Source organism: Manis pentadactyla, chromosome 5 (genome assembly GCF_030020395.1).
Source record: "Manis pentadactyla isolate mManPen7 chromosome 5, mManPen7.hap1, whole genome shotgun sequence".
Taxonomy (NCBI): domain Eukaryota; kingdom Metazoa; phylum Chordata; class Mammalia; order Pholidota; family Manidae; genus Manis; species Manis pentadactyla.
The window spans coordinates 147,336,198-147,361,726 of NC_080023.1; the positions used below are offsets into that span (position 1 = coordinate 147,336,198).

The following is a 25,529-nucleotide window of genomic DNA, read 5'->3' on the forward strand; positions in this document are numbered from 1 at the left end:
TGTTTTGTAGAATTCTCCTGTGCAGCCATCAGTTTCTGGATTTTTATTGAGAGGGATTATTTTTTATTACTGCTTCAATTTCATTACTAGTAATCAGTCTGTTCCGATTTTCTATTTCTTCCTGGTTCAGTCTTGGGAGAATGCATGTTTCTAGGAATTTATTTATTTATTTTAGGTTGCCCATGTTTTTGGCATACAATTTTTCATAGTAATCTCTTGTTTGTAGTTCTGTGGTGTAACTTCCCTTTCGTTTCAGATTTTATTTGAGTACTCTCTCTTTTCCTGATGAGTCTAGCTAAAGGTTTATCAATTTTGTTTATCCTTTGAAAGAACCAGCTTTTAGTTTCACTAACCTTTTTTATTATTTTTTAGTCTCTATTTTTACTCTGATTGTTATTATTTCCTTTTTTCTGTTATTTCTCTAGTTTCTTTAGGTGTAGGGTTAGATTATATGAGATTTTTCTTGTTTCTGGAGGTAGATCTGTAATGCTATAAACTTAGAACTGCTTTTGCTGTATCCCAAGTATTTTGTATTGTTTTGTTTCTATTTTCATTATTCTCCAAGTATTTTTTTATTTACTCTTTGATTTCTTCATTGACCCATCAGTTGTTTAGTAACATGCTGGTTAGCCTCCATGTGCTAGTGTTTCTTCTGGTTTTTTTTGTATGTTTGCTTGTTTTTGTCTTTTAATTGATTTCCAGTTTTTTACTGTTGTGGTTGGAAGAGATGCTTGGTATGATTTCAAGCTTCTGAAATTTATTAAGACTTGTTTTGTGGCCAAACCTGTGATCTAATCTGGGAAATATTCTGTGTGCACTGAATAAAATGAGTATTCTGTTGTTTTTGTATATATTATTCTGTATCTATTATTAAGCTCATTTGGTTTAATGTTTCTTTGAAAGCCACTGTTTCCATATTGATTTTCTGTCTGGGTGATCTATCCATTGATGTAAGTGGGGTATTAAAATCCCCTATTATTGTATTACTGTCATTCTCTTCCCTTATGTCTGTTAGGTTTGCTTTATATATTTAAGTGCTCCTCATTTGGGTACATAGATATTTGCAATTGTTATATCTTCTTGGCAGATTAAGGCTTTAATCATTATGTATGTCCTATGTTGCCTCTGGTTACAGTCTTTGTTTTAAAATCTGTTTTGTCTGATATAAGTACTGCTACTTCTGCTTTTTTTTTTCTTTTCTCTTTGCATGGGATGTCTTTTTCCCATCCCACATTTCAGTCTGTGTGTTGTCTTTAACTCTGAAGTGAATCTTTTGTAGGCAGCATATAAATGGGTCTTGTTTTTTTATCCATTCAGTCACCTTATATCTTTTAATTAGAGCATTTAGTTCATTTATATTTAAAGTAATTATTGATAGGTATGTACTTATTGCTGTTTTGTTAAATATTTTCTGATTGTTTCATCATTCCTCTCTGATCCTTTCTTTTTCTCTTGCTCTCTTCCTTTGTGCATGATAACTTTCTTTAGTGCTATGGCTGGATTCCTTTCTCTGTTTTTTGTGTATCTCATAGGTTTTTGGTTTGGGACTACCATGTGATTTATATATGACATCCTACATATATAGCAGTCTGTGTTTAGTTGATGGTTGTTTAAGTTTGAATGCATTCTAACAGCACTACATTTTTAACTCCCCCCTTCTCCACATTTTATGCATATGATGTCTTTCACACAATTATTTTTATTTAATGATTCCCTTAACTAATTTTTAGAAGTAGTTGGTTTTACTACTTTTGTCTTTTAACCTTCATTCTAGCTTTTAAATGATTGATCTGCTACCTTTGCCATTTGCTTTTGCCAGTAAAATTATTTCTTTTCATAATTTTCTTGCTTCTAGTTATGGCTTTTTCTTTTCCTCTTAACAAAGTCCCATTAACCTTTTTTGTAAGGCTGGTTTAGTGATGATGAACTCTTTTAACCTCTTTACCTGGGAAGCTCTTTATCTCTCCTTCCATTCTGAAGGATAACCTTGATGGATAGAGTATTCTTTGTTGTTATTGTCTTGGTTGTTGTTATTTCCCTTTCATCACTTTGAATATGTCATGCTATTCCCTTCTGTCCTGTAGATTTTCTTCTGGCTAAAAAATCAGCCTGTAGCCTTATGCGGTTTCCCTTATAGGAAACTAATTGCTTTTAGAATTCTCTTTGTCTTTGATCTTTGACATTTTAATTATTGTGTGTCTTGGTGTGGACCTCCTTGGGTTTACTCTCTGTGCTTTCTGGACCTGGATGTCTGTTTCCTTCCCCCAAGTTAGGGAAGTTTTCAGCTATTATTTCTTTAAATAAGTTTTCCACCCCTTTAGCTCTCTCTTTATCTGGGACTCCGATAATGTGAATGTTAGGACGTTTGAGATTGTCCCAGAAGGCTCTTAATGTATCCTCATTTCTTTTAGTTTTTTTTTTCTGCTGTTCAGCTTAAGTGCTTTCCATTACTCTGTCTTCCAGATCACTGATTCATTCTTCTGCATCCTGCTGTTGATCCCTGAGTTCATCCACTCTTCTCTAAAGTCTGGTGAGCATCTTTGTAAACCATTATTTTGAACTCTTATCAGGTAGAACGCTTAACAATGTTTCAGTTAGTTTTTTCTGAGGTTTGTCATGTTCTTTTGTTTCAGGCATTTTCCTCTATCTTCTCATTTTGCTTGACTTTGTTTGTTTTTATGAGTTAGGTGAAAGGGCTACTTCTCCCAATCTTGAAGCCATGCCCTTGTGTAAGAATGTCCCTAGGTAGCCTGCATATGCCAGATGGCTTTGATGACTGGCTGGAGGATCACAGATGGCTGTGTGTATGGACCAGGGTATCTTGGTGCTAGAGTTTCCAGGCTATGGGCCAGGAGGCACCTGAGAGGGCCAGAGGCCTGGTCCTCACTGGTTGGGTGATTGGGGATGAAGGGGCATGGCCCAGGGGTTCCTGGGTGGGTGCTAGCCAGGGCCAGTCTAATGGAGCAGCTGGGATTTGTGGGGGTGGAGTCCAGGGGTCTTCTGGTTTGGCACTGGAGTGGAGTCAAGCAAATGGAGTGGCTGGGTATGGAAGTGGAGCAGGCAGGGTGAATTTGTGTGGGTATCATGCTAATGCAACCTTGTTGGGACTGTTTGATCTGTGATGGATGTGTTTGGGCAGGGGCAAGGAGGCCATGTCTGTCACATCTGTAGCTGATGTGTGCACCCTGACCCTGCTCCTGTCCATACTATCAGTGTGCACAGAGAATGTAAATGATGTTGCTCACACTGCTTCCATCTGCATTATAAATGTGCATGGAGAACGTAAACGTAGCTCACCCTGCTTTTGTCTGCACTAGCAATGTGCAGGGGGAACATAAACAAAGGCACTCACCCTATTCCTGTCCCCATTCACAGTGTCTGGGGGAATGTAATAGCTGTTGCTCACCCTGCCTTCATTAAACAAATTCAGAAAATTCAAAAGAAGGAAAGTTTATTTACCCATATTTTTACTTATCATATTTTTTTATTCTTATGTTCCAAGGTTCCTTTTCTTCCTTTCTGTTAAGATAACTCTCCATAGTTATTCTTTCAGAGTAGGTCTACTGGCAGAAATTCTGTTTTCCTTCATGTGAGGATATCTTGATTTCCTATTTCATTCCTAAAGGATATTTTCAGTAGACACAGGATTCTAGGTTGATAGTTCCTTTCTTTTAGCCCTTGAAAATGTGTCACTTCCTTCTGGTCTCTCTTTTCTGATGGGAAGAGTATTCTCTTTCAAACTATTTTTCCCCTACAGGTATAATACATTTGTCTCTGGTTGCTTTCAAGATTTTTTTTTTGTCTTTATTTTTAAGAAGTTCTACTGTGATATTGTGTAGATTTCTTTGGGTTTATTCTGTTTGCTCAGCTTTTTGAATTGTATGTTTAGGTTTTTGGCAAGAATTTTTAACCACTGGAAGTTATTTTAACCATTTCTTTGAGCAACTTTTCAGCTCTGTTCTCTTTCTCTTCTGGGAATTCAGGGCATGAATGTTAAATTTTTTATTATCATTTCACTTATTCCTGAGGCTCTGTTCACTTTTGCTTCAATCTGCTTTCTTTCTCTTGTTCAGATTGAGTAGTTTCTATTATTATTTCTTTAAATTCACTGACAATTTCTTCTTTCCCCTCCATTCTGCTATTGAGCCATCCACTGAGGTTTTTTTATTTCAAATATTGTATTTTTTAGTTCTAAGATTTCCATTTTGTTCTTTATATCTTGTTTTATTGCTGAGATTTAACACCTTTTCATTTTTTTCAAACATGTTCATAATTGCTCATTGAATTATTTTTATGATCGCTGCTTTAAAATGTTTTTCAGATAATTCTAACATTTCTGTCATCTCATTTTGGCATTTGTTGATTTTTTTTTCCATTCAGTTTGTGATATTCCTAGTTTTTGGTGTGATGAGTGATTTCCAATTTAAACCTGGACATTTTGTGTTAAGTATAAGACTCTGTCTTCTATGTTATCTGCCTTCCTCTGACACTGTTCCAGGTTCCCCCCTCAACCTCTATTGACATGGGGGGTGGGGGAGTGCCTCATTATTGCTGGACAGGGGTTAAGTTCCAGCTCTCTATTAGACTTTCACTGCTACCTCCTTGGCTTGGGGGGATAGGAGTGCTTGTTGTCACTTGGCAGTGATAAAATCTTGACTCTCCACCAGACTTCCTCTGTCACCACACCAGTGGGTTGGGGTACAGTCAGTCACCTTATTACTGCTGGAAGAGTTGTAAGTCTAGGTCCACATGTCATCTCCACTGATACTTTAGAGGTGGGGCCTCATTACCACTGGCAGGATCAAATTTCCAGCTTCTTGGCCTTTTAGGACAGTGTAGGGCACTTTGTCACTCAAGGGTAGAAATCTAGGCTCTCCATTCAGCCTTTGCTGGCACATGCAGGAATAAGCCACAGTTATTTCTGGGATATTTGGCTGAAGTAGAGCAGTTACTGTCTGAAATTCTCCTGTCTTACTAGGCTAACTTTTGTGGTTCTGTGGCCAGAGAGAACAGGGGCTTTTTTGTCTTCACCTGTTCTCATTTCTTATTTGCCACCTTCTCTAGTTCCAAGTCCACGATATATGAGACAAAAAAAGAACTTGCCACCATGTTGTTCCTTGGGTCCTGAAGCTAAGGGCTACCATGACTTCTTCTCACTACTTTTCAGAGTCTTCTCATGGACTTCTCATTGTTTTATATATAATACCAAGTTTTTCATTATATTTAGATGAAAAAATAGGGAAATGTGTATCTACTCCATCTCTTTGCAATCAGAAGTCTACCTGACTGTCTTTTGATGGAGATATAGGCAGTGACCTCTATTGGTTTGTATTTATTCAGTGTTTTAGTTAATAATGATAACTAACATTTCCCAAGTGTACACTATGTACCACATATTGTTCTAAGTGCTTTTCATGTATTGAGTCATTTAATAATTATGACACTTTATAAAGTGATTACTACTATTATTCTACATTATTAGATGAGGAAAAGATAAGTAACATGCTCAAAGTCATGGTTAAGCCCCAGGCTCTATGACTCCAAAAGCCCCAGCCCACTCTGTTACCTCTGGCCCAGACAAGTCTGATAACAGCTCTGAACGCTTTCCATGGTAGCAATTTGACTTTTCTTCTGGAAATGTGTCATAGTTTTTCTATTCCAAAATTCAGTAATATGTGTCTAAATGTAGGAAGTAACTGCTTCATAGGTAGAGGATATTTTTTAATTGAGAGGGATGAAGTGTTTTAGACTTAGATAGAGGTGGTGGTTGCACAATATTGTGAAGGCACTAAATACCACTGAATTGCTCACTTCTAAATGATTTATGTTACATGAATTTCACCTGTTTTTTTAAAAACATATGCAGGGTACATACTCGTAAGAAGAGATAAACTAAAATTTTGAAAGTTATATTCAAAGGTATCACTTTTAAATAATCATTTGCTACTAGACTTTTTATAAATTTGTTCTTTAGTAAATTGTTTTTATTAAATCATTGCTCAAAAAAATAGATCATTAATGATTATAAACAATTAATGGGACATAGTTAAAGCAGAGAGTAGGGGGGAATTTACATTTAAATGCCTATATTAGAAAATATATCAATAATCTAAGTTTCCACTATTAGAAACTAGAAAAAAAAGAGCAAACTAAACCCAAAGCATGTAGAAGGGAAGACTTAAATAAAGATTAGATGAGATTCATTATCCACTAAATAATGAAATCAAAATTTGGTTCTTTGAAAAAATCAACATTGAGCAGCCTTTAGCTAGACCAGTTGTTGGCAGATTTTTTTTTCCATAAATGGCCAGGTAGTAAGTATTTCAGGCTTTAAAAACTACATATGGTCTTTGTCCTATATTCTTGTTTGTTTGCTTTTTAACACACTTTTTAAAAATGTAAAACTCATTCCTTGCTTGTATATGAAAATAGACCGGGGCTATAGTTTACCAACCCCTGAGCTTAACTGACCAAGTGAAAAGAAAGATAACAACTTACTAAAATCAGGAATGAAAGAAAAGACCATCACCAATCTTACAAAAACTAGAGTAATTATAAGAGGATACTATGAAGAACTTTATGTCAACAAATATTTAGATTGTAGATGAAATGGGAAAATTCCTAGAAAGACACAAATTACTGAACTGACTTAAGAAATCGAAAACCTGAATAGACCTATTACAGGTAAAGAAATTGAATTAGTTATTAAGTCTTCCTGCAAAGAAAAGACCAGGTGCAGGTGGCTTCACTAGTGAATTCAACTAAATATTTAAACAAGAAATAATACCAATTATTCACAAATTCTTTAAGAAAATAAAGGAGGAAGAACAGAACTCATTCTGTGAGGCCGGTATGTTCTCTGACCAGAATACTCTGATATCCTGGGTATTAGACTGATATCAAAGCCAAACAAAAACATCACAAGAAAGGAAAACTACAGACCAATATATCTTATGACTATAGCTGCAAAAATCCTCCACAAGATATTTTTAAAAACTGATTCCTGGAACATATAAAAATTATTGTGACCAAGTGAGATTTACATCAGGAATGCAAAGTTAGTTTAACATCAGAAAACTAATTAACATAATATGCTCTTGTGATTAAAAATTCAGCAAAGCCAGAAATAGAAGAAACTTCTACATAAACACCTATGGCTGACATCACAATTAATGATGAAAGACTAAATGCTTTTCCTCCAAGATTGGGAACAAAGAAAAGATGTCTGCCTTCACCACTTCTTTTCAACATTGTACTGGAGGTTCCAGCCAATGCAGTCAGGAAAGAAAAGAAATGCATTCATATTCTTTGCAAGAAGAAAACCTAAAGCTGTTTGTATTCACAAATGAAATGAATCCTGCATGTAGAGAATGCAGAGGAATCACAAAAAAAAAACCTAGAACTAGTAAATGAGTTCAACAAGGTTACAGGATACGAGATCATTATACAAAAAAATCAATTTTGTTTCTACATATTAGCAATGTACAAATACAAAAGTCTAGAAAACAATTCCATTCATAACAGCATTAAAAATAATAAATACTTAGGAATAAATTTAACAAGAAGTGTAAGAATTATATACTGAAAACTAAAAAACATTGATGAAAAAAAATTAAAGATGATCTAAATAAACAGAGAAATTCATGTTCATGGATTTGAAGATATTATTAAAATGGCACTTCATCCCAAACTTATCTATAGATTCAAAGCAATCTCCTTCAGAATCCCAGTTGGCTTTTTTTGCAGAAATTAACAAACTGATTCCTAAAATTTATATGAAATGACAAAGATCCAAAAATAGCCAAAACAATATTGAAAAAGAACAAAGTTGGAGAACTTAACACTTCTGATTTCAAAAATTACTACAAAGTTATAGTAATCAAGACAGTGTGGTACTGGCATAAAGACAGAGATATAGATCAATGAAACACAACTCAGAGTCTAAAACTAAATCCCTATATCATGGTCAGTTAATTTTCTGTTAAGGTGCCAAAACAAGGGTTGTCTTTTCAATGTTAGTACTGGGACAACTGGATATCCAAGTAGGCCATGCAAAATAATTAATTTATGCCTTTGCCTTGTACCATATGCAAAAATTAAAATAGATCATAGAGCAAAAGATTATATAGCTAAAACTATAAAGATCTTAAAAGAAAATGTAAGAGTTAATTTTTATGACCTGGAGTTAGACAAAGATTTCTTAGGTACAACACCAAAAGTATTACCAATAAAGACAAAATTGGTAAAATGAACTTCATCAAAATTAAAAAATTTTGTGTTTCGAAAGACACCATTAAAGCAAAAAGACAAGCCTAAAACTGGAAGAAAAGATTTGCAAACCATATATCTGATAAAGTACCTATATTTAGAATATATATAGAACTCTTAAAACTCAGAAAACAAATAAGCCAATTTAAAATTGGGCAAAGGATTTGATAGTTATTTCACCAAAGATGATATACAAATAGCCAATATGCACAGCGAAAGATGCTCAGCATCTCTAGTCAATAAGGAAATGCCAATTAAAACCACAATGAGATACTATTTCACACCCACCAGGATGGCTACAATCAAAAAGATAACAAAAAGTTTGGAGATGATAATGGAGAAATTTGAACCCTCAAACATTGCTGCTGGAATTTTAAAATGATGCAGCCACTTTAGAAAACAGTCTGGCAGGTCCTCAAAAGGCTAAGCATAAAGGAACCATATTGTTTCTGGGCAGCTGCATCTGGGGAGGTCTCTCCCTGCACACTAGGTGAAGCACTAGGAGAAACTTCAACCTGAATGGGGGCTGGTTCTTCACCTTGAACGAGAAAGAGTTCTCAAGCAGGTCGGACAAGTGTAGGTAAGGAAGGAATTCATTAAAGTGAGAGTAGCATGGAATGGCAGTTGCCTTGCAGGCAGCAGAAAGCAAGGAAGAGCAGAGGACGGAAAGGGAAGCTCATTGAACCCCTGCTCAGCACAGGGCAAATCCCTTGCCAACTCCCAAGCCAGGATCACCTGGTATCCAGTGTCTGCTTTAATCTGCATGGCATGGGAACTAAGCCCCTACCACCCCAGGATTTGGGGTAGAAGAACACTGGATGGAGTGAAAGTATGTTCGGAGAACTTCCCAAAGGCAAAGAAAGGAGATTTTCAGGCAGGCTACTAAAGAGCATGATCGTACAGCTGCTGCCCTGCCTGGGTCACCCAGGTGATGGGAACTTGCAAGCCCAAGTCAGAGATCTCAGTAGCCCTTCTCTACTTGTCTGAAGTAGGACAGAGAGAGTGAAGACTTGTGCTTAAGTGTAGAAAACTAAATGAAATAGCTAAGTGACAGAGATGCCACTAGAAGAGCACAGAGACAAAATGCAAAAAGTTGAGCAGTAAGAAGTCTTTATTTAAGGCAAAAAGTACACACTCAGAGAAAGGGGAGTGTGGGCAACCTCAGAGAGAAGGTGCACTTAAGGGCTTAGGAATCTGCCTTTTAAGGCTTTAAGGAATGGGGCAAAGGGTGGCTTGACATGTGGTCTCATGATGTCTCTCTCTGGTGAGAGACATTACGTCACCATCCACAGTTCTCTAGATGATTCTGTAAGATAAACTTAACAGTGCTCTCAAGCACTGGGAACATATCAGGACTGCTTCCCTGCCTTAAGACAGGTTATTGGCTGATTGCCACAGAATATGTTAGGAATCTTACCTCCTAATTTCCTGGTTTTTTAAATGGAATATTAGCCTCAAGATGGAGTCCCTCCTGTCCTTGCTATACTGTCTATATCCTGCATTTTTCATCATAGGCAGGAAAAGTTAACCATGATGCTTGTCCCATGTCCCTGCCCTACTTCAATATGACCCAGAAATTCCACTCCTAGTATATACCTAAGAGAGGTGGAAACATATACCCACACAGAAATTTTCACATGAATGTTCATAACAGCCAAAACATGGAAATAATCTAAATGTCCATCAACTGGTACGTGAATAAAGAACATGTAATTTATCCATAAATGGAATACTATTTGTCAGTACAAAGGAAAAAGTACTAATAAAGGTTATAGTATGGATGGACCTTGAAGAGAATATGCTAAATGAAAGAAGCCAGGCACAAAAGACAACATGTTCTATGATTATACTTACACAGAGTGTCCAGAAAAGGCAAATCTTTAGACACAAAATAGATTAGTAGTTCTCCCCAGATTGGGGTGGGAATAAGGAATGACAACTAATGGGTACAGTTTCCTTTTGGGATTGATAAAAATAATCTGAAATTGGATTATAGTGATGATTGCACAACTCTAAATTTACTAAAAATCATTGAGTTGTACAAGTAAAATAAGGTACACTTAAAATATACTTTATATACTTAAATTATATTTATTTACTCAATAAACTAGTAAAAACAAAAAGGAGAGAGGTAAGATACTGGAAACTGAAATTTCTAGAAGATTGATTCAAGAAAGCTTCTGAAGAAGGTCAAGAAAATAGCATTTGGGATAATATATAAGGCATAGAAATGTGTTTTTGAGAGAAGACAAGTTTTCATTTGAACATGTTACATATTTAGTAAGTTATGTCATTGTTTAATCCTTCATTTAATAAATATATCCAGAGCCCATCCTAGATGCTGAGGATATCAGAATGATCAAAGCACCACAGATCCTGTTATCCTGGAGTTGCCAGTATAGTTGAGGTAAAAACCATTAAAATTATAATTAAATACTTAATTACAACCTTGGATAAAAAAGAAAGGTTTTGATTTGACAAGTCACATTTTCCTTTCTTAATAGAACTAATTAAAGTTAAAATATTTTAAAATAAGTTGACATTAGAAAGCCTCCAAATTTGTTAATGTGCCCGGTTCCAACTGTATGTCTCCCAAGTTTGTTTTTGGAAACCCAGAGTGCATCACTCTGTATACACATAATTTGAAAAGGGTGGCTAAGTTCTGGACCTAACATCAGACAGGCCACCACAGCCTATTAATTCCATAGCAAGGCCTTGAAAAAGGGCCATGCAGCAGTTAGAAGTAGAAAAGGAAGAAAAAATTCCTCTTTTCTGGGAAAATTCCAAACTTAGGCAGAATTCTGAAATGGGCAACGTTGTCATATCAGCCCTCTCCCCTTCTCTGAACACATTTTTCTTGTTGCTTTCTTTACCACAGACCTGGCATACAGTGTGTTGTTCGATTAGACTGAAGTTTGGTGTACTTGACATTGTGACCCACAGCCTCTCCCAGTAGATGCTGCTAACCAGGGAGGGAAATGAAGCTGCTTTGTCAGGCCTCCTGCTTGGTATATTCTATGTCAACTCCCTCCTAGAGCAAATACATGAAGATAAAAGATGTAGAGGATTATAGATGAAAAAAGAAACAGTAATAGAAGGCTGCAAGCATATTCAGGCAGCATCACATAGATAATGTGAGAAGAGCAGAAGCTGTGTTTTTAGAGATCCTGAATAGTACTCCCAAGAAGTTGTATTAAGAATTAACAAAGCATAAATATCTAAAAAGAGGAAAATAACACCAAAGATCCAAAAATGAAGGATAAGTTGATGAGAATTTTCGAAGTGCACATGAGGAAAATAATTTTTTTAATAGGAAATGAAATTTAAAAAGTAGGATAAATGAGCAGGAACGTTTAAACAGTTCCAAGTGCTGTGGGTGCATTATATGTTACTTACACATTTCTCACCAACAGATGTATAGGACCATAGATGCCAAGGTTTCTTTCCATGCGTCTGTGGAACTTAAAGATAAAAATAATCAAACAACAACAGTGAAAGGAAAGCATCTGTGCATATCCACTTCCTTTGTATTCCCTCCTGGTTTAATGTAGGAACCCACCTGGGCTAGGCTCTGAACTCGGACTTCTGTCCTACGATATCAACAAATGCCTTACCATAACAGGGGCCTTTCAGTTCCAGTCCTGAGCACTTGAGAGTTCCTGCTCTTAGATTTTGCTTGTGACAAAATATGGTGAGTGAATCAAGGTTTATGTTTCTTCTGCTAAAGACTTAAAAATAATGGGTAAAAAGAAAGTCCTCCACTGAAAAAAGACCTAAAAATAGAAAAGAAATCCATATAAAGGACCTGGTGAAAATTTCTTGCATAAAAACACCACCACCTAAAAAAGGTAGCCAGGAATTTAGTATAGAAAGAAATATCAAAGGACTAACCATAAAACTGATGTATTCAAAGATGAACTTAACAATCGTTAAGAGACTACAGCTGTAGATAATAGGATAATTAGGGCAAACTAGGAATAAAATGTGACATATTTTATATAACTATTTGTTACGAACTTCTCACAGACCAACTGAGTGACTTGAAACTGAATACAAAAGAGTACATACTGTGTGACTTCTTTTGAATATGAAATTCTAGAATAAGGAAAATGAATCTGTAAAGGTAGTAATCAGATCAGTGGTTGAGAGTGGTAACTTAACTACAAAGGGGTACAAGGGAACTTTCTGGGGAGATGGAAATGTTCTGTATCTTGATTAGGGTGGTGGTAACATGGGTGCCTTCATTTGTCCAAATTCTTTGACTTGTAAACACAACATGGGTACCTTTTTAAATGTAAATTATGTCTCAATTTTTTTTTTAATTAAAGCCTAAAACAGTTTTTCTTAAAAAGTTTTTCTTGGACTTTTTGTATTTATAAGAAATAAATATGTGGTTTTTTAATGGTTTGCATGAACCATAGGTTGTAAAATACAGCAACCTAATTACTAGAATCTCTTTTTCTGAGCATTTTTGAAGTAAAAGTAGAATACTAACTACTGGGAAGAAAATGACTTAATATTGTCCAGGGAACAGGAACTGGTCTAAGAAGAATGTGGCCACCAAACATGCTTCAAGAATGCTGCTGCAGCCCATCTAGCTGTGTTGTGTTAGATTCAGGTTCTCCATGGAGCCAAATCTCATGGACTCTGTCCCTTTTGTATCTTGGTGAAAAGTCCCATTACTGATAAAATACTCAGATTGTCCTGTCTCTTTCTTTTTTTGAAATGAGCTGATTAGATAGTTTGAAATTTAGGCTGACAGAGATTTCAGGAACTATGAATTACATAAGGGGGATAAAGGTTTTCATGTGAATGAAGTTAGTTCCAGCAGTGCACTGGATGTTGTTTCTCTCCTTCACTCCTATAAGGATCAATTACTAAATGACTTTAACGTTTGTCATACCTGAATAATAAAGTATGCTTATAGGAGGACAAATAATAGTTCTCTTTTTAAAGATCATCTTGTTTTAAAAGATTATTAATACTCATTCTGAGAAGATACGATGAAAATGTTATAACATAAACATATCGCCAGACCAAGATTAATATCATGGAATATACACCATCTACTTAGATTTTGGGGCCAGCATTATCAATTGTAGCTAAGCAATTTCATTTACCAAAAGAAAGGGGGAAATTCCTAAAATGTATTCTTCTGCATCAACACATCTTCTGCCAATCCCCCGCCCTCACCCCCAGTAATGAGTTATGAGGCCCTGCCAAGAAGAGACAACTCAGAGGGAGGTCTCAGCAGCCAGCTCCCAGGAGCCCTGAGGCAGTGTCCCTTCCCTCTGTTGACAGTCTGCCTCCAGGATTCTGTGATGTTGTGTCTGTTCAGACTCCCCAAGAGTTTGTTGGTCGTGCAGTCCAGGCAAGGACTCCAGCAGAGCAGTGTTCTCACACTGCAGGCTCACGCCCAGCTGACCTGTACTGATGGCTGCCTTTGGCCAGGATAGGTTTCCAGTTCCTATCTCTGGAGGCCAGGTTGTCAGGCCACTTGACACAAAACTTGGCGGTGTATGCAGAGGAGCTCTTTGAGAAAGGAGTGTTTGGTTTGGTGGAATCCTCACCAGGGACTTGATCGTTGTCAGGGGCTTTTATGTTGTTTACTACTTTTAAATGTCATCCTTCCCCACGACCCCACCAAAATGATCACATACACACACACAAACATGTAGTAAAGCCTTAGTGTTTTTTCCTAACTTAGAGTTTTCAGATACTTCAATACCTGTGATCTCATTTTGCTCTTCCGGAAATCCCTTGAAGTTAATAGGATAGGCCCTGTCCCATTTGAAAGATGAGAAAATTGAGTTATAGATGGGCCAAGTATTGACATCTAACTAGTGACATCCTGGGAACAACATTCAGAGTTACTGACTGTAAACCTGTCTCTTTTTCCACCACACCACTTTCTTCTGCCTCTTGCCTCTCTATTAACCTTCCCAGCATGGATGTTTCCAAATGTGAGAGCTATTTTAGCAAGCCCAGTTTGACTGCTAAGGGATATTTCTAAGGGATTGAAGGAAAGCCATCTAAGTCTTGACTGTCGAGGGTCATCAAGTAAGGCCTTGTCATCATGTTGAAGTTAAAAGAGTTAAGTTTTGTACAGCTGTAATTTTCTTAGAGCTCTATATGTGCTAGATACAATTATCTATGAACTCCTTTATAGGAGGACAAATAGTAGTTCTCTTTTTAAAGATCATCTTGTTTTAAAAGATTATTAATACTCATTCTGAGAAGATACGATGAAAATGTTATAACATTAACATATCGCCAGATCAACATCATGGAATATACACCATCTACTTAGATTTGGGGGCCAGCATTATCAATTATAGGAAAAAGGAAATTATATATTTGAGTAAAAGCACTTGAAGAAAATGGCTGAAGTTTCAAAACTAAATATTACCCATTATTTAAGTTTGGAAGTTCTCAGAGAGGAGTTTCCATGGGCTGAAGTTGTTCTTTGCAGCTGCTGACTTCCTGATATAAATTAATAGAAGCTGGAAATTAAAGTAATAAGACAACTTAGGTGACTGGCCCAAGGCTCAGCCACCCACTCCCTGAGAGGGTGGCAGGGGATCATCATCAGCAGCCATCCAAGACTGAAGGGGAACGAGATCCCAGGCCTCGAGGCAGCCCTGCATCAGGACCAGGTACACATGGGCTGCCTCTGTACCCCCAGCCAGGGCCTTGCCTCACCACGGGTGGAGGGGGTTGTTTCTCCCAAAGGAGAAACAGATGACCTTTGCTGCTCTGACCTTCCCCACCAGCTTAGAAACCTGAGCCCAAAGAGGATGCTTTTCTCCAAGTAGTTACAGAGAAGTCCTGAAGAAATGACCATTGACTCAAGTTTTTTGATCTGTGCCCATCCCAAGATTCTGATCAGCCAAGCCAATACCACCTTCTTACCCCTGGAACCTGGAGTGGTCCATTAACCCCCACTCAGACCACATGGGCTAAGAAAGTGTAGAAGGAAGGATGGTTTCCTTAAAGTCAAAGCAGGATGCTGTTAACTAGGAGGAGGACTGGGTGCTGGGCTGGGCAGACATCCACCCACATGTCCACATGGAAATGCCAGAAGGCAAACAATTCAGTAGCAGATCAGGATGGAGAGGTAGAGCTAAGAGTCAGTGGCTTAAAGGTGAGAGTGAACCAGACTGCCTGGGAGAAGACAGAGACAAAGGGGGCATGAAGGCAGACTTCCCATCAGGAGACAGGATGATTAGGAAGACAGCACAAAGAGGAGGTCTGAGAGCCCAAATGGGGAAGCTTCATGGTAACCTATGAAGATGGGGAGGTCTGTAGTATCAGCCAAGGGACAAATGGGTGAAAACCCTTGATGACAAGGGGACTGTCTGATTGGCAGGGTTTCTGTGACCTGGAGGAGCACAGAGGGTGGTTGAAGCCCAGTTGCAGGCAATTAGGAAGAGGGCAGTGAGTAATGGGGTAGAGATCCCATGAGTCACGGAAAGGATGATGGAAGTCAGATATGAGGGAGGATGGGCAGTGGGAGTTGAGGGTGACTAGTGGGTGGGATGCCAGGAAAGGTGGTGGTTTGTGCCACAAAGGGTCTGGAGAGGACATATATCGTGGCCCTTAGAGCAATGGGCAGGGAGGGGACACTTACTGGAGAGAAAAGAAATATGAGAGAGAACCTCTGTGCCTGGAGTGGCAGGGATGGGAGGGTGTGGTACAGAAACAGGAACAGGAACAGTGATAGACATACAACTATTATCAGGTGAGGTGACATCTTGGTCACTGCAATAGGGTATAAATAGTCCGGCCTGTCTGACAGGTGTGGTATGCACAACATGGAAATTGCACAAGTGTCTTCTTTTAAGGATTTTTTTGGGGGGGAGATGAAACATACATACAGCCAAGTACACAGAGTGCACTAATCTTAGGTGTACAGCTAGATTGTTTACATATGTACACACCTGTATAACTCCCGCTTACATCAAGATAAGGAACATTTTCAGCATCATATAAGGGTCCTGCTTCTCAGTCCATATAGACACCCATGGGTAACCTCTGTTCTGATGTCTGTCATCATCAATTTTGTTGTTCTTAAACTCCCTGTTATATGGAATCCTACAGTATGTGCTCTGGTTTCTGGCTTCTTTTATGCAACCTAACATTGAATGGAATCATCCATGTTATTCAGGTGCCAGTGGTTCCTTTTCTTATTGCTGGCTAATATTCCATTGTAGCTGTACCACAGTTTATCCATTCTGCTGGCGATGGGCACTTGGGTTATGTCTAGGTTGGAGTTATTATAAATAAAACTAGTGCCTTTCTTACCTTCAAAAAAAATTTTTAATAAAGTAATAAGACTTCTACTTCAGAGAGAGCCAGTCAGCATCATGTATACAATATAAATATACTCTTCTAAGAACTAAAAAGGACAATAAAGATCTGTAAACACATTTTTAGTTTACCTTGTATAAGTAAAAGTAGAAATGTTTTGTTTGTTTGGCAGGTTTTTGTTTTGATTTTTGGTAGCAGTCATAATTTAGTTATCATTATGTCTTGATAATCAGGCCTGATAGTTGCCATTTATTTTGTAGTGAATCAAAATAACAAAGTTCTTGTGAGGTGTAATGAGCCACTTTATCACTATATCTCATCACTTAAAAGAGGGGACAACCTCCATTTATGAAACCTTTGTGTAGTGATCAGCAAATATTACCAAACAAACCAACAGAAATAGTCTCTTTTTTAATTTTTAAAAAATATTTGCTGTTTTCCAATTATAAAAGTAACACATGAGAAAGATCATAAAGCATAGAGGCTGAGGACACTGTACATTGGAGAGGCCTCAGCTCCTGTACATACTTGGTCAGTCATGGCTAAGCAACCAAAACTCTCTAAGCTTTGGTTACCTTATGTATAAAGTGGGGAGATACTATGGTACCTACCTATAGAAGTTTTATCTGAAGAGTAAGTAAAGCCAGTAAAATGCTTAGAACAGAGCCAGACTTAATAAAGGGGGCTAAAAGACAAAAAATCAAAATGACTGGTAAATCACAAACTGTTTTTAACATTTTGATATGTTGGCTTTCAAGCTTTTCTCTAACACACACACACACACACACACACACTATTATATATACATACACATATATATGCACATATACCCCCACCTTTTTTCCAACATTTTACACAGAGGTCATATTTTATATATGATTTATACTTGCCTAATTTTCCTCTATATCTTTATATTTCCCTTGATGTTAAAATTAATTGAAAACAGATTTTCATGACCTCATTTCATGACCATTATAATGACTTAACATAATTATTGAATCATTATTTTAGTGAGATATCTAAGTTGTTTCCAGTATTTTACCATTAATATTACAGCTTTAAAGGTTAAAGAGTTATTAATATCTGAAGACTTGTCCCTTTTTTTTGTACTTCTTTGAGGATGAACTTTTTCATGTTTATTAATTACTGGCATTATTTCAGTAAAATACCTTTTTGTGAATGAATATAACTTGTAAAGCTTTAGGTAGTATCTCAACCTTCTGGAATTGTGCCAAGTACATAGTAAGTACTTAATAAATTAATGAATGGCAAAAATATTAACCCGTTGTGTATTATATTTGTTTCACATCAGGTCAAGGCTTAAGAAAATTATTGCCTCTGTGCATGTACAAAGATAATGCTATCTTGGTTCTGAATCTTTATAACCTATATTTTTTCCATTCTTTTCTTCCCCCATAGTTCATCCATGAGCTCGGATTTCCCACATTACAACTTCAGGATGCCTAATATTGGGTTCCAGAATCTGCCTCTCAACATATACATTGTGGTTTTTGGCACTGCTATATTTGTCTTCATCCTTAGTTTACTCTTCTGTTGCTACTTGATTAGGTAATCAATTTTCATTTAATGTTACTTCAGAATATGTTAAGCAATCAATAATAAACCAACTTTCTGCCCTTAGGTTAAAGAATTTTATGAGCATGTAATTAGCAAATTTTCTAAAATTAAGGTGCCTTAACATTTTAACTTTCTGTGAACTACTAATCAGTAAAACTTTTATACAGTCTACAATCTTGTCTGCTAATGAGGTGTTTTACTCTATAAGAGAAAATTGTCATTTATTTTTCCAACATATTAGCACCTGGTCCAGATATACTTATGTCATTGTCCCCAAGATTTAATCTACTTTCATAGAGATTTCAAGATTGCTTTATAGGAGAGTGTTGCATCATTATTAGCTAAAGCTTAAGGTCATTAGAGATCAGAAAATAACATCCAAGTTAAGATTTAAGCCTTTAAACAGGTTCTTAGGTCTTTCAAGATTTTAAGCTCTCATTTGTTGTCAACTGGTCAGGAGTTCAGGTGATTGATGATCTGCACAGAACACTAAATAAATATTCCACAGTCTCTGCAGCATATGTACAAGTATGAAGGATAACACCTCAGTTGAAAGAGTAATGGATTTGACCAGTAAAGATTTATCGTTGACTGACTTATAATTGTTTAAGCAAGAAGCATTTTTCTCTTTTTAAGTTTCTTAATTAAGGTCTGTTTTCAAAGCCAAAATTCAGACTGTAAAATTTTTTTATACTGTACTGTTCAAAGAGCTTTATGGAGTAAAAGACTAGAAAATTGAATTTTATTAAGTAGCCATACATCTAACAGTTTTTAGTGTTTGCACAGTATATGATTATGGTTAAGAAAACACCATTATCAGATATCTTTCAGCAATAATTTATAGTTGCCACCAGTGTTTTAGGGGACTCACTTGTTGATGGTCAAGTTCATATGAATTTAGTGTATTTTCTGACAAGTGAATTTACATTCTTCATAGAAAGTGAATTTTTTCTGAAATTCTCACAAAATGCAACTGCTCATATCTCATTGATATGTTGGCTTATGATTGTTAGGTTCTTTCTCAGAGAGATAAATTAAATACTTAGCTAATATAACTCTGGCACCGAAGGAAAATTTTAAAAAATATATTTCTAGAATTTCCTTTTCCCCACATATCCATAATTGGTTAATGTTATGTAAATAATCAGCATTTTTTGAAATTGTGGAATTAGCCATAGCACCAACAGGACTTCATGGCATTAAAATATGTTCCTTTTTTCCAGACTTAATAAATTTTTTGGTGATTGCTCTACAAATCATGGCTTTTCAACTCAGAAATTTATGATTTTAATATTTGAAACCAAATTTTTTTAAAGGCAGAAATAATTTTTAAAAAGCAATGTAAAAAAGAAAAGGTTCATTAAGTAAGGGTTATCATATATAAAACATCCTAAAATATATAACTCATAGTATGGTTTTTATTACTATGTCAAAGAATTAATTAACCCTTTAAATTTTTTGCTTTAAGGAAAACGCTAATATACCAATTGTGATTCTGGGTAAGTTTTTGAGAAATAAGTTGTGAAACACCATTTTGCCTCATTGTGTTCCTTTTAGTAATCAAGCAAATAAAGAGATGAAAAAAAGGATAGCAGTTGTTATCATGCATCGCTGTACTTCACTTCATCATTTTTATCCTTTTTTATTATTGAGCTAACACAGCAAATAAGTGGGGACCTAGTACACTGAAATAAAATTATCTTGTTTAATCAGAGAAGCCAGTCATGTTCAAACATTTCTGAACTTCATTTCCAAGTCCCATTTTGAAAATTTAATCATGATTATCCTAGTTGTTACTTTAAACCCTCCAAATGTTGTTTGGATTTAACAAGGCATTTAAAGTTAAAAATAATAAATAAAATGTGTTTATAAAGCTTCATTCCAAAATAACCATTTCAGAATTTCATAATCACTGTCAAAAGACAGATTTGCATGGTAAGGTTATTCTAAAACTTTTTTTTTTTTTTTTCAGTTTTGAGCCTGGAATTTTTAAATGAGCAGTACCTACTTTTCTTTTAAATAATGGATAACAAGCTACTTAAGAAAAAGGAAATAAAAAATATTCCCCATTCTCACCTCCTTTCACCAAAAAGTCACAATCTATATTACTAGTATGTTTCCTGAAAGAAATAGCAAAAAATATTTGTATTAAATGCATAGCAAATGAAAAATAATGCAATCTAAAATATTAGGTAATTAGTGGGACTTAGAATAAAGGAGTAATCAGAAGGTAAGTTAATTTAAGAGGACTTCCTAGAGGGATGAATTTTTGAGCCATGGATTGAAGAAAAAGGTGAGCACAAATTGACCCATCCTGTGGCTGGAAGTAATGATGCTTTAGGAAAATATGCAGATCCAATTGAAAGAGTCAAATAAGCAAAACAGATGTATAAGTCAAAAATCATTGTAATGAATGTTAATGGAGTTCATTTATTCCTTTACATGAAAATGTACTGTACACTTCTCTCAGTAAAATGGCAAACCAAGAATAATTTTTAAAAAGTCAGTAGGTATATAGATGATTTGAACTTCATGATTAATAAATTTGACCTAATTAAGAGAGATTTATACTTTTAAAATCATACATATTACACAAGAAAGACTGAAAAACAATAATAAAAAGTTTTCCTTTCATGGAGCAAAACAAAACAATTAAATTCAAAAGAAAATAGAAGGAAGAAAAGCAAATCAAAAAGCCACACACAGAAATCAATGCAATAGAAAACAAGTGTGTAATAAAATCACTGAACCCAAAAGCTGATTCTTTGGAAAGATTAACAAAATTGATGCATCTCTATAAAGACTGATCAGGAAAAAAAGGAAAGAAAACATAAATTACTAATACCAGAAATGTAAAAGAGGACATATTACAAATCCTACAAATAATAAAAGATCACAGAGGATATTATGAACAATTCAATGCCAATACATTTTAAATTTTAGTTGAATTAGACATTTTCCTAGAAAAAACATAGTTGTATCAAAGACACAAGAAATGGCATTTATGTAAAACCCACAACTGATATCATACTCAACAGTGAAAGACTGAAACCTTTCCCCCTAAGGTCCAGGAAGAAGACAAAGATGCCCATTTTCACTGCTGCTATTCAACATTGGACTGGAAGTTCTAGCCAGAGCAGTTAGGCAAGAAAAATATACAAGGCATCCAATTAGAAAGAAGTAAGTAAAACTCTTTGGCAGACGACTATTGCATAGAACACACACACACACACACACACACACACACACACACACACACACACAAATCTACTAGAACTAATCAACAAAGGAAATAAAGGAAACAATTCCATTTACAGTAGCATCCAAAAGGATAAAATTCCTAGGAATAAATTTAACCAAGGAGATAGAAAATTTGTACATTAAAACTACAAAACATTGCTCAAAGTAATTAAAGAAGACCTAAATAAATGGAAAAACATCCTATGTTCATGCACTGGAAGACTTATTAAGATGGCAGTACTCCTCAAAGCCATCCACAGATTCAGTGTAATCACTATCAAAATTCCAATAGCTTTTTATGCAGAAGTGGAGAAACTGATCCTTATTAATCCATTTGGAACTGCAAGGGGCTCTGAATAGCCAAAACAATATTGAGAAAAACAAAACAGTAAAACTCATACTTCCCAATTTAAAAACTTACTAGAAAGCTACAGTACTCAAAACATTGTGGTACTGGCATAAGAATAGACATGTAAACCAATGAAATGGAAATGAGAGTTCAGAAATAAATCCAAACATCCATGGCCAACTGATTTTCAAAAGGGTACCAAGACCATTCAATGGGGAAAGAATACTCTCTTCAACAAATGGTGGGACAGCTGAATAATAAATACAAAAGAATGAATTTGAACCTCTACCTCATAACCTATATAAAAATTAACTCAAAAGTAGATTAACAAACCTAATGTAAGAGCTAAAGCTAGATAATTCCTGCAAGAAAACAGGTAAATCTTGAAGATCTCAGGTTAGCAGTTGATTCTTAGATTGTACCTCAAAAGCACAAGCACACCTCAACAAGAAGGGGTTTATTTGAGGAATTAAGGTTATTTTAACATTTGAAAATCAATCAATGCAATATGTCACATTAACAGGAAAAAAAGTGAAATTCAAAAAGACTTATTTAGTTAATAATATGTTAATATTAACACTAATATCCTATCAGTGTTAATTTCCTGGTTTTGATCATTGTAGTATGGATGTGTAAGATATGAACATTGGAAAAACTGGGGAAAGGCATATTTGAACCCTGTTATATTTTGCAACTTTTCTGTAAGTCTAAAATTATTTCACAATAAAATTTGTTTTAAAAACTAGCATGGTATTGACACCAGGTGTGTTAGTTTCCCAGGACTACTGTAACAAAATACCATAAACTGGGTGGCTTAAACAACAGAAATTTAATCTCACAGTTGTGAAACTGGAAGTTTGAAGTCAAGGTATTGGCAGAGCCATGCTCCCTCGAAAGGCTCCGACAGGATCCTTCCTTGACTCTTCTAGTTCCTGGTGGTAACTGGCAATCCTTGATGTTGGTTGGCTTGTTTCTGCATCACTTCAGTCTCTGACCTTCTCTGTGTCTCTGTATGTACTCTACTCTTCTAAAGATACCAGTTATATTGGATTTAGGGTCCCCATGTGACCTCATTTTAACCCTAACTCCAATATGGCCTCATTAATAATCTGCAAAGACTCTATTTCTAAATAAGTTACATTCTGAGGTTCCAGTTGGATATGGAATTGAATAGAAATTCTGGAAACAGACCCACAAACTGGGTCTAAGTTGCAGCAGATTTGCTGCTTGAAAGAGATGTGTGATGCAGTGAGGAAAGGAAGGTCTTTTTACTAAATGAGTCAAATGAAAATCTGCATATAGATAAAAAGAATCTTGACCCCTACCTCGCATCAAACTTAGACATTAATTTCAGATGGATATAGATCTAAATGTGATAGATAAAATAACAAATTGTTTTCACAGTACACACAAGAGAATATCTTCATGATTTGGGGGTAGATAAAAGGTGTCTTTAAGTGGACACAAAAAGAACTGACATTATTTGGGAGAGTTGACAGATTGGAGTTAATTTAAATTAAAAGCTCCTGTTCATCAAAGACACCATTAAGAGAATGAAAAGGCAAGCCATAAAGTAGAAGATAATTGCAGTACATACATAAACACAACAGAAGACTTGCATCTAAAATATACAAAGAACTCCTATAAATAAGAAAAAAGTAGACAACTCATTTTTTTAATGGGCATTTCATAAAAGAAGATATACAAATGGGCAATGTGATTATGAAAGGGTTCTAAACATCATTTAGGAAATGTAAATTAAAACCAAAATGAGATACCACTGAACAGCCACCACACTGGCTAAACATTTTTAAATTGACCCTACCAAGCAGTAGCAAAGATTTGAAATGACTAGAATTCTCATGCCTTACCCATAGGAGTAGAAATTGGTATGAGCACTTTGGACCAGCAGTTCTACTCCTAGGTATATACTCAACAGAAGTGAGTCTATATGTCCACTCAAAGACATGTAGAAGAATTGTATTGCAGCTTTATTCATGTTAGCCCAAAACTAGAAATAATCTAAATATTTGTCAACAGTAGAACAGAGTGTTTTATATTCATACAATAGAATACCATACTTCACTCAAAAAGACAAAATTACTGCAACAACATGAATGGATTTCACAAGTAATTGTTGACTGGAAGAGGCCAACACGAGAATATATACAGAATGATCCATTTGTGTCAAGTTCAAAAACAAGCATCCAGATAGTGTGTACCTCTTAGGAGTAAATATTGATTATGAGGTTATTTCAGGGGCACTGAAAATGTTCTATATCTTGACCTGATAGTTGCACTCGTGTGTATATATACATATTTTTAAAAATATTTAGCTGCATTTTTTAGATTTTTATACATTATTAGATGTATGTTACACTTAAATTTTTCCAATTAAAAAAGTGATATATTAAATATTAAAACAAGTGGCTTATCAATATAAAAAGAATTTAAGCTTCATTAAAATATGTGTTGTACTGAGATTTTGTTTTAATGTGATGTCATTTGAACTTACATGTGGAAAACATTTTATAGTTCACTGTTACTTTCTCATAACATGGTAACAGATATGTCATTTGGGTGTATTCCAGAATAAAAATTATATATTTTAAGCCATAAGTGATACATAAATTAAAACCAAAAGTCAGCAGTTTTGTTTTTTTTTTTTTCAAATTGTTATATTGGAAATCTCAGTATACATTGCTTATTTCTTTTAGGCTAAGACATCAAGCACACAAAGAATTTTATGCCTACAAACAGGTGAGAAATTTACTTTAGAATGGCTTTGGTAGTATTTTTTATCAAGAAAAATGAGTCAAATTTCCACTCATATTTTAAACTAGAACTGGATTTACTTGTGTTCATTTTAGCATTTCATTTGCCAGTTTGCAGTACAAAATAGATCATCACCCCTTTAAGTATTGTTCTTTTCTTAGGTATTTGAAGTTATAGAAGATTCAGATGATAGAATTTAACAGGGAACTTTAAAGAACATTTTGATAAAGGAAAATGCTATAGCTTATAATCCTTAGAGTTCTGTTACCCTAATAGAGTTCAGAGATTCCATTAAATAAATTTTTTTACCTCTTTCTGCATTAAAAGACATACCAGTTCCTCAAGAGATGACCATGAATCTCATCTCCTCCACTTTGTACTTTAAATGTTAGCTCATGTCACACCACTAGAAGTCTAGATACTTGGAACATCACTGTTAACCTCTAACCCTTTGTATTAACCCTTTACTGATTTGTTTTTTAAGGTAATAAACTTAGTTTTTCTTGAAGGCCAAGTAAATTTGTTTTTTTCTTCCATGTGTAATCCTTTAACATTTTTACCATCTGACACTTAACAATGGACCAAGGTGTTCCTTAATTTTCTTTTGGCCCTAGCATGAAATTATTTTTGTTATCCTTAGTTTTTTAATTTTTTTTGGCAGCAGGTAGATGGGGAGTAAGCTTCAGCTTATTTGGGTCTTTAACCTTGCGAACACTGGTGTTACAGAACCATGCCGCCATTTAGGAATATCTATCTTTTTGTCCACATGTCTTTGAAATCTGAGCTAATTGGTGAGTTCCTTAGATGTCCACACTGATGTCAGTAGGTAACCCCACGCTCTTCCCATATTCATACAGAGTTGAATTTTTAAGTTTTCTAAATGAGTGAATCCTTTTGTCTCAGTTCTATCATAACTTTGACAACCTACAAGATATTTGTATGTAAGCTAACTAGAAAATAAAATTGGCCTTGGTGGTCATTTAAAAGGTGAAATTGACTGATAAAACTA

The 25,529-nt window shown here is 35.4% G+C and overlaps 1 protein-coding gene across 10 annotated transcripts in view; it reads left to right on the forward strand.

The window, feature by feature from the left end:
* RNF24 (ring finger protein 24) overlaps nt 1–25,529 on the forward strand; it is a 92,011-nt gene that overhangs the window by 49,155 nt on the left and 17,327 nt on the right. For 6 of the 10 annotated variants that reach the window (XM_057502775.1, XM_036885106.2, XM_057502772.1 and 3 more), the window contains 2 exons: nt 17,998–18,147; nt 24,463–24,505. In XM_057502775.1, the coding sequence (XP_057358758.1) occupies nt 18,005–18,147; nt 24,463–24,505 (186 nt within the window). In that variant the 5' untranslated portion in view covers nt 17,998–18,004. Of the gene's footprint in view, nt 1–2,463; nt 2,531–17,997; nt 18,148–24,462; nt 24,506–25,529 lie in introns of all 10 variants that reach the window. The other 4 variants (XM_057502778.1, XM_057502771.1, XM_057502776.1 and 1 more) reach the window with 2 other exon arrangements.